At 50.3% G+C, this 10,995-nt stretch overlaps 1 protein-coding gene across 2 annotated transcripts in view; it reads left to right on the top strand.

The window, feature by feature from the left end:
* The first annotated feature begins 356 nt into the window (after window positions 1-356).
* TSC22D3 (TSC22 domain family member 3) overlaps window positions 357-10,995 on the top strand; it is a 65,216-nt gene continuing 54,577 nt past the window's right edge. The window contains exons 1-2 of one of the 2 annotated variants that reach the window (XM_055437895.2): window positions 357-513; window positions 1,135-1,560. In XM_055437895.2, the coding sequence (XP_055293870.1) occupies window positions 419-513; window positions 1,135-1,560 (521 nt within the window). In that variant the 5' untranslated portion in view covers window positions 357-418. Of the gene's footprint in view, window positions 514-722; window positions 856-1,134; window positions 1,561-10,995 lie in introns of those variants that run through there. The other variant, XM_055437894.2, reaches the window with a different exon arrangement.

Below are 10,995 nucleotides of genomic sequence, written 5' to 3'. Positions count from 1 at the left end.
AGCAAGGCGTGGGGAGGGGCGTGCAGAAGTGGGAGAACTACTAACGGACTGGCATTCCGAGAAGCCGGAGCAGACACCATCTCAGATGGGGTTCAGGGAAGAAATAGGAGAGAGCAATTGAGGGGAAAGGGGGAAAGGAATGAAGGGAGAAGAAACGGACAGAAACCGAAGAGCGGATGAGCATGCTTCTGTGAGTTTCGGTGCAGGCGCGTGTCGCTTACCCCCGAGGCGCGCAGAGCGCCCTCGGGCACCCGGCAGGGGCCACGCGCTCTGCACCCCACCCCACCCCCACCCCGCTTCTCGAAGGCGGCGTCTCTCCTGTAGGGGGACCCGTCCGCGGTGGGACCAGGCACACTGGTCCGCCCGCAGAGCTCGAGACCAGGGGTGGCGCGGCGGCTCTCGTGGATTCCTGGCCGAGATGCGCCAGAAGCAGCGAGACAGCCCGAGCCGAAGCGCGGCGGGGCTTACGGAGGGAGGCCGAGCGGGGCCGGGCTCCCGGGCGCGCGGCGGAAGGTGCGGGCGGCCCTGCGGGCGCCGGGGCGGGGGAGGGGGCAGTGCGGCGCCGCCGGCTCCCGGGCGCGCGCGGGCGGAGCGGCGGCGGCCCCGCGTGGCCGGCCGGCCCTCGCGGGTCATTTGCATGCTGTCACGGCCCCGCGCTGACTCCCGGGCGCGCGGCTCGCTCGCTTGCTCACTCGCGCTCGGCTTCGGCCACCGCTCCGCCGGCGCAGCCCGGGAGAGCCCGAGAGCCGGCGAGTCCCCGAGCTGGCGAGGGAGGGAGGGGACCCGAGAGGGAGGCAGCGAGGGCGCGTTCCGGCTCTCTGTCGGCCCCGCCGCCCGCCCTTCCTGCGGCCCCAGGTCCGCCCCCGGCCCCCGCGCTCACACTTGGGAAACTTGGGACGGCGCGGGGGCCGCGTGTAGCACCTCGGGGTGGCGGGGCGGCCCTGGCCTGGAGAGGCGGAGGAGGAGGAGGGGGGCGGAGAGGAGGAGGAAGAGGAGGAAGTGAGCCCGAAGGATCTGCTCGGAGCTGTTTGTCCAGCTGTTTCTATTCGCACCCCGAGCGGCGCAGCCAGAAGGGGGCCGAGCCGAGGGTGGCCGGCTCTCGACGCTCATTTCCAACTCTTCTTCTCCTCTCAGCTTGTCTGTCCCAGACACCCTGGAGTCTCCTCCGGCCGGCCCGGCGGGCGCGCACCTGCCGATTGCCCCTGACCTCGCGGACCAGGCGGCCCCCGAGCCGGAGAACATGGCCCAGCCCAAGTCCGACTGCCGCTCACCTGTCGGCCTCGACTGCTGCAACTGCTGCCTGGACCTGGCCCACCGGAGCGGGCTCCAGAGCGACAACGGTGGGGAAAACAACAACTCGGGCAGCCCCACCGTGAGCAACTTTCGGCAGCTGCAGGAGAAGCTGGTCTTCGAGAACCTCAACACCGACAAGCTCAATAGCATAATGCGGCAGGATTCGCTAGAGCCCGTGCTGCGGGACCCCTGCTACCTGATCAACGAAGGCATCTGCAACCGCAACATCGACCAGACCATGCTTTCCATTCTGCTCTTCTTCCACAGGTGGGTGGCGGGGCACGCGCGGGTGGGCACCTGGTCCCGGCTGCCTCGCACCTGCCTTGGCTGAATGCACCCCTCCGGAAGGCCGAGAGGGGCACTGGAGGTTTGGGCGCCCGGGACCGCTACAACCCGACCCGGGAGGCTACCTGGATTCCTGTGTGGCTCAGGGGAGGCCTGGCAGGTGGGAGCCCTGTTAGGAAAGGTGTCTGCGGAGGCTTTCCTGGGGAAATGCTGGAGCCCAGAAGATGGACAGAGCAACAGATGCTTTGGGGATAGCCGGTGGCACTTTCTACCCAAATGCCTACATTTCTACGGCCACTTTGGAGAGTCTGCCATGAGATGCTCTTGGGACCTGAGTTCCACACTTATCGAAAGTCCATTTCCAAACAGGCAAATTTGGGCGGAAATTGCAAGGGCTTTTACATTACTGAGTGGCCCTGACTGAGAATAGGGGCAAGCAAATTGTCCCGACAGATTCAGCTGCTACTGGTGTGGGGGAGGGTGGGGAATAAGAAAAATTAGAGACCTGTGAGAATTTCTTGAAACTCTGGATAGGGGGACCCCTCCCCATCCATGATCCACTGTGGATCACAGCCTTCCATTTCCAGTGACAGCTAAAAGCAGCCCCAAAGAGCATCCCAGGACAGGAGGGTGGATGAGTCCATGTCATGGCAAGCCTGTTGTTGGAGTGCAGGTCACACTTTCTAGAAATCCTGCTGAAGGGTAAGGAAGGGAGAGTGGAGGAGAAAAACATAATGGGAAGACCAAAGGTGGTTGCAGTCTTCCAGTCTGAGGCACTCTGGTAAGAGCCAGTCTTGGGGAGACAACTGCAGCGATTTTGAGGCAGGAGAGGCAACTTTAGGAAACTCAGCTGTGGGTTTGGTGTTCTTAGAGCCATAGGGACGAGGCACTGGGGTGTGTGTGTGTGTGTGTGTGTGTGCGCGTGGGGGTGGGTGGGTGGATTTTCTTCTTCCTCAAGGTCACAGGTTATGTAAGAGAAAGAGAAACCCTCTGTGGGAGACCTCGGTTGTAGTACAAGTTATGTGTCTAGTTTCCTGTGTGACCCTGAGCAGGTTGCTTGACCTCTCTAGTCTCTAAGCTTCCTTCTAGTTCTGAGATTTCAAGTCATGAGCAGGTAATGTGCTCAGACAAGGTAATAAGTAATTTTGGGCTCCCACAGAGTAATTGAATAATTTGATGGTTTGTTGGTGAGACACAAATAGGAAATTTTAAAAGCCATCGAGCTAGGCAAGAACTACCTCACTTAGTGCTCAGCCCAAGTTAGCCTCCACAGTCCCAGAAGTTCCAGGAGAGGACAAGCAAGGCTGCCGACTTCGTTAACATTATTATAACAGGTTGTATTTGTAGGCATTTTCCACACCATTGAAGCCCTTTCTCATCTATTATTTCACTTTAGGCATCAATTTATCTCATTGTCTCTAAGAAACCAGGCCGAGTTTCCAGGGAATCTTCATTTCTGGTGAAAGATTACTACAAGTGTATTCAGACCACAGCCGCTGCAACCCTGCCGAGCGAAAGCCCTAACAGGTTCCTAATAGTCTGCTGAGCTTAGGACTGTAGGTAGTGGGGGATGGGTGGCAGTGACACCTGGAAAGAGGGCTCATTAGCACTTGCACTCTTTCAACTGGGAGAGAATCTGCTCCAAAATGGCCTGATGAAACATAAGAGGGGACACTTCCTCAGCTCTGGGTCCTAGGTTGGAGGCCTGGGAGGGTCAGACCTAAGTGAGTGAGATGTGAGGCTGAAAGTCTGAAATCAAAATGTTCACTTGTGCCACACCTTGGGAGGTTTTCTGGTGGTCTGGGTTTCTTGAAAACGGCAAGACCTCCTTTGTAACCTACTCTGTTGACACCTCTTGGTTTTTGGCAAAGCCTGGAAATGCTACCAGGTTGGGTTGGGGGCTGAGGGCTTTGGTGGAGGGAGCAGGGCATATCACTGGGAAATTGTCTCTGAGCACGTGCCTCCCCTCCTGAGAACTGAGCAACTCAAGCCCCCAGGCTGAGGAGTGACAGGGTCCTGTAATAACCACTTTAACAGTTTCAGAAAGACAAAGCATTCTGTCATTTGCCTTCACAACTGGGACCTTAGATACTGGAGATTATGAATTTGGTTGAAAGTTTGCCTACAATGACATGCTCATTGGCAACGTAGGAGGCCATCATTGCTGGTCATGGGGTTTCTCCAAAATCTAGGCTGGACAGTCTTCTGAGTGAAAATTTCCTCTTCCTACGTCATTTATTCCCCGGTTTTCTAGCTTCATACCACAGCCATCATTGTTACTTCTATTCCATTTAATTATTTGATACCTCAGATTCCTGCCTGAATGTCTTTTTCCTCTAACTTGTCTCCTTCATGGCCATCTCTTCTGGAGAAGCGACTCTTTCTGCCTTTCCTCCTACAGCCCACTCCCCAGCTGCAAGGGCTCCTATATTCTTGGGAGGAAGCGTGGGGCAGATTCTTGATTTCTATCTGGTTTCTGCTTTGACCTGTCCCTGACTCTCAGCTTAGTTCTTGGTTTCCTTGGAACACAAGAGTGTAAGCAATTTGAGGGTAGGGTGTGTTTTCCACTTACTTGGCTTTCCCTTGGCTTCTAATTATACTGCCAGTACTCAATAAAGGGGTTTTTTTTTGCTAGATGACTGCTTGATTGTTGATGTGGTCCTATGTAAAGATTTTACAGCTTTAATTGACTCTTGGAAAATTCTTATAAGGGTTTAAATATGATTTCTTTTTCTGGTATGAACCACATGCAGTAACTCTGATAGCCTGGTAGAAGCCCTGATGAACAGTGTTGTGTATATACATATGAATCAGTGATAATGGGCATGTAGCTCATTGGTATGTAAATAGTCCCTCTAAACTACTTGTGGGGGGGGGATGTGTTTTACATGCCAGCCCTTCAATCTTGTGTTAGGTAACTAATAACTATAATAGATTAATAGCTAAACATCTACTGAGTGTTTACAGCATGTGCTAAGCATTATATCTGCATAGCCTCATTTAATTTTATACCAACCCAATGAAATGGGTACTGTTATCACCATTCTTCATTTTTTAATGAAGGAAATTAAGGCTGGAGAAAATTAAATAACTTTCTCGGTGCCTTACAATGAAGAACAGAGCCAAGACTCCACCTCAGATCAGTAGGACACAAGAATTGTCGATGAAGGAAGAATTGTTAAGCAGAGGCAAACATTAGCCCATAAACTAATCAAATGGTTAAAATGTCCTAATTAGGTCAGGTGACCAACCATCCCAGGACTTTCCACCAACACAGGACTTTCAGTGCTCAAACAGGGACAGTCCCAGGGAAACTGGGATGATTGGTCAATCTGTTATTAGGGGACTATACTGTATTATTTGTTGAAAATGCTTCTAAAACTGGAAAACCTAAGAGGCAGATAGAACATGCTGGGCAAAGAGCTAATTTTTTTCAATTGAAATGCAGCCTATTAAAAATTTTGCAAAGTTGAAATTTGAGAGGCCTTAATTCTCTGATCTGGGCTTCTATGGTGGCTCACTGGTAAAGAATTCACCTGCCAATGCAGGAGACATGGATTCATTTCCTGGGTTGGGAAGATCCCCTGGAGAAGGAAGTGGCAACCCACTCCAGTATTCTTGCCTGGAGAATCCCATGGACAGAGGAGCCTGGTGGGCTACAGTCCATGAGGTCACAAAAGAGTTGGACACAACTTAGTGACTAAACAACAACAAATTCTCTGATCAGTAAAGTATAGCAAACTGAAAGGGGAGCTTTTGCCATATTCTGTTGTTGTCATTGTTGTAACCTCAAATTTATTTCTAAGATTTTATCCAAAACTAATCAGCTCTATTCTTCAGCTCCCCAGCACCCCAGCCAGTGTGATTTGAGCTACTTTGAGTTCTCTTGCAGCTCTGAGAGCCCCTGGAGTTTACCTTTAAGCTTCTGCGCTGGCAACAACTGGTCCCCACTTAGATGCTCAGAAAATAATAATAGCAAGATTTCTAGTTGTTTTACGTGTGTTAATTCTTTTAACCTTCCCTACTGATGTGATATATTGTAGTAAAGGGAAAGATGTGGATGCAGAGATCAGGCTTCCAAGAAAACTTTGCATAAAAATTATTTGTGCTTCTCTGAGTCTTCAAAGTAATGATCTCATAAATGTATATTCCTGAACCTGATTTCTGAGGACACAGAGGATTTGGGGGGCAAAACTCTCCTACCTGCCTGCTGTAGTGCTTAATTTTATACTCTAAGATCAGTTTTCTGTCCTTGCCGTCTACAGTTCGTATTCCATAGTGCAGTGGTATTTGGGCCACACCACAAGAAATTCTGATTTAGAGGTTGCAACCATTTGTCAACTAATTTTGCCATTTGATTTTGAGGATGGTGTACTTTGCTGGGAAAAGGTTTTGAGTTTCTATGTGCTTAAGTCTGTTATTCTTTGCCTTTGTGAGTTTTGCTTTTGGTATCAAGCTCTGAAAGTCCTTTCCTAACCCAGGGTAATTTAAAATAACTTTTCCCTGAGTGCCTAGTGGTCTGACAAAGAATAGGCACCTTGAATTAAGACACATTCTCTGTTGAAAACACAAATGCAGTTGCAGACTTAACATTCATGGTTTGTATACCTCATGAGAGCCCTAATGTGTTAGAAACTGTCTTTTTGCTGAGACACGGATGTGAATTCCATGTGCTCAGAGGCTTTGGGTGGTGAGTGACCCTACTGCTCTACCAGCAACTACTATATATACTGCATGTGTGAGTGTATGTTATATATGTATATAAAGAATATGTATATATTAAGTATATGCATATATACCAATAACATATTTATAGCATAAAATTTGTCATTTTAACCACTTTTAAGTGTGCAAGTCAGTGGTATTAAGTATATTCACAATGGTGCAATCAGCAATATCACCCATTCCAGAACTTTGGCATCATCCCAAATAGAAACTCTGTACCTATTTAGTACCTTCCCTGGTGGCTCAGGTGGTAAAGAATCTGCCTGCAGAGCAGGAGACCCGGGTTTGATCCCTGGGTCCAGAAGATCCCCTGGAGAAGGAAATGGCTACCCACTCCAGTATCTTTGCCTGGAGAATTCCATGGACAGAGGAGCCTGGTGGGCTACAGTCCATGAGGTAGCAAAGAGTTGGACACAACTGAATGACTAACTATTCATTTCATTAAGTAGTAACTCCCTGTTCTCTCCCTCCAGTCCTTGGTAACCTCTGTTCTTCTACCTCAGGAATTTGCCTATTTGAGATATTTCGTATGAGTAGATTATACAAAATGTAGCCTTTTGTGTAGCTTCATTCGCTTGAGGTACTGTTTTCAAGGTCTATCCATTATCAGCACTTACTTCCTGTTTATGAGTGAATGACATTCCTTTGATGGATACACCACTTTCTGTGCTTGCTCTGGTGAAGTATGCTGCTTTTGGACATTGGTGTCTAGGTATCTTTTCGAGCCCCTTCTTTCAATTTTTTTGGGTCAGTTGATGCTTTTGAACTGTGGTGTTGGAGAAGACTCTTGAGCGTCCCTTGTACCGCAAGGAGATCCAACCAGTCCATTCTAAGGGAGATCGATCCTGGGTGTTCATTGGAGGGACTGATGCTGAAGCTGAAACTGCAATACTTTGGCCACCTCATGCGACGAGTTGACTCACTGGAAAAGACTCTGATGCTGGGAAAGGTTGGGGGCGGGAGGAGAGGGGGACGACGGAGAATGAGATGGCTGGATGGCATCACCGACTCTGTGGACATGAGTTTGAGTGAACTCCGGGAGTTGGTGATGGATAGGGAGGCCTGGCGTGCTGTGATTCATGGGGTCACGGAGAGTCGGACACGATTGAGCGACTGAACTGAACTGAACTGAACCTAGGAGTGGAGTTGCCCAGAACCTACTTTTCAACCCAATTTTGTGGTCCTTTTCTCATAGTCAATTCATTCAAGTGTAGTAATGTCCATGAAAAGAGCAAATGTCTATTTCTTTATGGAGAAGGTCTCCCTCCCTGAGTCAGCTGCTAGTGATAGTGATTACAATGAAAGAAAGCTAAGAAGTTTAACCAAATCATAAAAGTTTTATGAGAGAAATGATGTGCTTTCAGGATGCTCATGAATTAGGGACTGGAAAAAGTTTGAGTGTGTCTTTCTCATGAATGGGCAGGGTCTACCCGGGTTTGCTACCCAAGATTTCCTTTTTAAAAGAGTAACATGTAAATGTTTTACTCACCATTGACTACTTTGTGTGGATTTGTTTATGAGAACTTCCTTCAGGGGTGACAGCTCACTGGGAATAGGGTTCTATGGGAATGGAACCTATGAAAGCCAAGTTTGGAGAAGAGAACCAGAGAGACGGGGCCAGAGTCCTTGAAAGGCCTGCTGCAGTGTGGGGCTCTGGGCAGCATGGAGCTCAAGAGGTCTGGACGGAAGATTTGTGCTCTTCAAGAAAAGTGACAAAAACAGAACACAAATTCCACCTCCTCCTCCTCCTCAGTCTTGCCAGGAATGGGCCCATGGGCCCAAGAGAGAAAATATCTCTTTCTAGGGTGACCTTATTTTCCCTCCTCACCTGAAGAGAAGGTTAACAGTCCTGCTTATATTTGCACTTCCAGATAAACCAACAAGCTCTCAATTCCAGGTAGAGCTTTGGCTCCTTTCCATAACAGGTTCTGAAGGCCAGGAAGTCTGGGTAAATGGAGATGGATGTGTCTGGCCAAGGCTGCCAGGGTCTCTGGGTCTCCTGAGTGGTGGAGCCCAGCAGAGCACTTGGCTGTGCCTTGTGGGCTGGTTGAGAGGAATAAGGTTAGCCATGTCTTTACCTTGGTGGTAGCCATTGCTCCGTGTTTGCTCATCACGATTATGCTCTTACCTGAACTTTCTCCTCTTGTGTAAGGGATCCCTCAAGATAACTACAGAGCCATAATCTGCCATGACTGGCTGGGTTTACATAACAAATTGGTTGGTGTCATGCAGTAGTCTCGCTAGCCCTGGAAAAACCAATGTGCTGAGTGGGCCTGAAGCTTGGGCCCATTTGGTGGGGCACTCAGTGTGCTCAGTGCACTCAAGGGAGAGCATTCCTTGACCACAGGGGTCAAAAAAGATGAAATTTCTCTTTTAGTTGAAGAAGGCAATAATGGCCCAGGACATGTTGTGCTGTCCCATTGCCTGCAATAATTGGACAAGGGTTTGGGCTTCGCTTGGGGCCACAGGTTTGGCAGAGCAGGACCCTATGTACTAATGGGACCTCTGTGAAGGCTGAAGGCTAGATCTCAGCCTCAAAGCAGGTTTGATGAGGAGTCAGTGCAGGGAAATGGCTTTTGGAAGCCACCACATACCCATGCCAAAATCCAGCCTAGCTAAGGAGTCAGAGTGGGGATAAGATGGGAGGAGTCTAGAAAATAAGCTTTTTCAAATGCTCAACTGGGCAGGAGGGAATCTTTTCATGGGGCAAAGCTAATTCACTTGTACCTTCTACCTGGAAATCTCTGCCCCAAAGTGGCTGTTGCCCTATGGGAAAGAGTTTGTGAGGTATGAGATGCCAGCCAGCATGGAGACTGACTGGGAGGCTTCCCATTGTGCAGCACTAGCCCAAGGGGAAACCAGAGCCCTAAGCTGCTTGGTCAGTGATGCCCCAGGCATGCGATCAGCCTTCCTCCCCTGGGAACCACTTTCCTCAAATAGGCCCAGCCTGAAATCAGGCCCCTGCCTGTGGACAAGGCCCCACAGGGACCTTCCCCATCCTTCCTAGAAGGAAGAATTTACTCACGAAACAGCCTTGGGTATTCAGCCTACTTCCTCTTGTCTTCTCTTCAGGGGAGATGGAGAGCAGCTGCTCACAGCTCAGGGTCTGGCCGGGATTCCCACTCCGAGCTTTGTAGGCCAGCGATTGGCTATAGCTATCCCTGAGGAAGAAGGGGGTGAGAAGTGAGAGGAAGGGAAGTGGTTCCAGCAGCTCCTTCCTGGCTTACCCCCCTCCCCCCCCCACACACAAACACACACCTCCCTTTTAGCCTCACTCTCAGGCTAGGCTGGGCCTGGGCCAGCCTGAGGTCCCTGACTCATATCTCTCATAGTGCCTTATGTAACAGAGCCAGGTTACTGAGGCATCAAGCTTCTGCTTGCTCAGTGGCAGGCTTCCCTGGTGCCAGGCATTCAGAAGCCTGCTGGGGGTCTAAGTAGAGCTCACTACACTTCCAAAGGAAAAGCCTCCCCTGCCTAGTGTCAGGCCAAGAGTCTGCTCAGAGGCAAGTGCCAGGCGGTGAAGGTGATTCCCACTGAGGCCCCCACGCTCTGCAGCACATGAAAGCAGGCAGGTGAGCTGCCATGGACTTAAGCGCGGTTTGGGGTGTTCTTGAGGGGGTGGCATTTCCTGCTGTCACCTGATGGTACAGTGCTGAAGTCAGCCTGGTGCATCGGGAGTGGGGGTTGCAGAACAGGTGTCAGAAGTTCTTCTTCCTTTTCTGTCTGCTCGTTGGGTCAGGTACTGTTCTGGGGACTTCAGGGAGATGGGTTTAGTGGAAGCTGGGAGGCCCAATCCATTCTTCCAAAGTCTCAAAGTCCCCAGGCTGGCCTGAATTCACAGTGATACCTAGTTCACTTCCTTGCCTTTTCAGAAAATGCCATTACTGGTTTGGTGCAACTGAAGCCCCCAGTGAAATGGGACTTGCTAAATTCTATGACATATTTCTCTAATAAACTCACAAGAACATCTACAACACAGAATAGCCCTGTCAATCTAATAGTCCACTGGCTGAAAGTTTATATCTAAACCAATAGGTCCTCTTCTCTTTCCTTGTCTCCACCCAGCCTGTCACACTGTGTTGCCAGTGGGTAAATGGCTCACAGGCTGAGTGTAGTGGGGGACTCTGCCCTACTGTCCAAGGAAAGGAGGAAGAAACAGGGAGGCGAAGTCAAAAGGTAGCATGGGAATCACTGACAGGCGTGATTTGTATGCAAACCTCAGACAAGCCCAGGACCACCATCTCAGGGCTCAGGAGAGCCGGGCACCCCAAGTTCCCTGAATCCAGTGACAGTTGGGGGAGGAAACTGAGGCAGAGGTGCAGGATTCCCCTTTCTCGAGGCCCCTCACTTCTCTCTGTCCCTCACCCTCTCAGTTCATAGTCAGTTGCAGTAAAAAATAAAAACAAAGAAAAAGGAATAAGATAAACCTGGCCCAGTCCTAACGCGCTAAACTCTGCCTCCCCAGGTATACAGAAAGATGAACCTTGGCAGTGCCTCATTAGACCCTGTACTGAGCGGCCGAGCACTTCAGCCAATCAATCCATCATTTATCGACCACGGGCCTGCTATTTACCCAGCACCTGCTGCAGATTTATTGAAGGCCTGCCCCGTTAGGCACGGCAGAGGGGTAGAGGAGGGAGGTGGCAGGACCACAGCGGTTCCAGCGGAGCCAGCAGCCACTGCAGGCTAGGC

This window comes from Moschus berezovskii, chromosome X, assembly GCF_049115385.1.
Source record: "Moschus berezovskii isolate FMDL1 chromosome X, NW_MosBer_1.0, whole genome shotgun sequence".
NCBI lineage: Eukaryota > Metazoa > Chordata > Mammalia > Artiodactyla > Moschidae > Moschus > Moschus berezovskii.
Note: the sequence above shows the minus strand (reverse complement) of the source record. Positions and strands in the feature narration are given on the sequence as shown.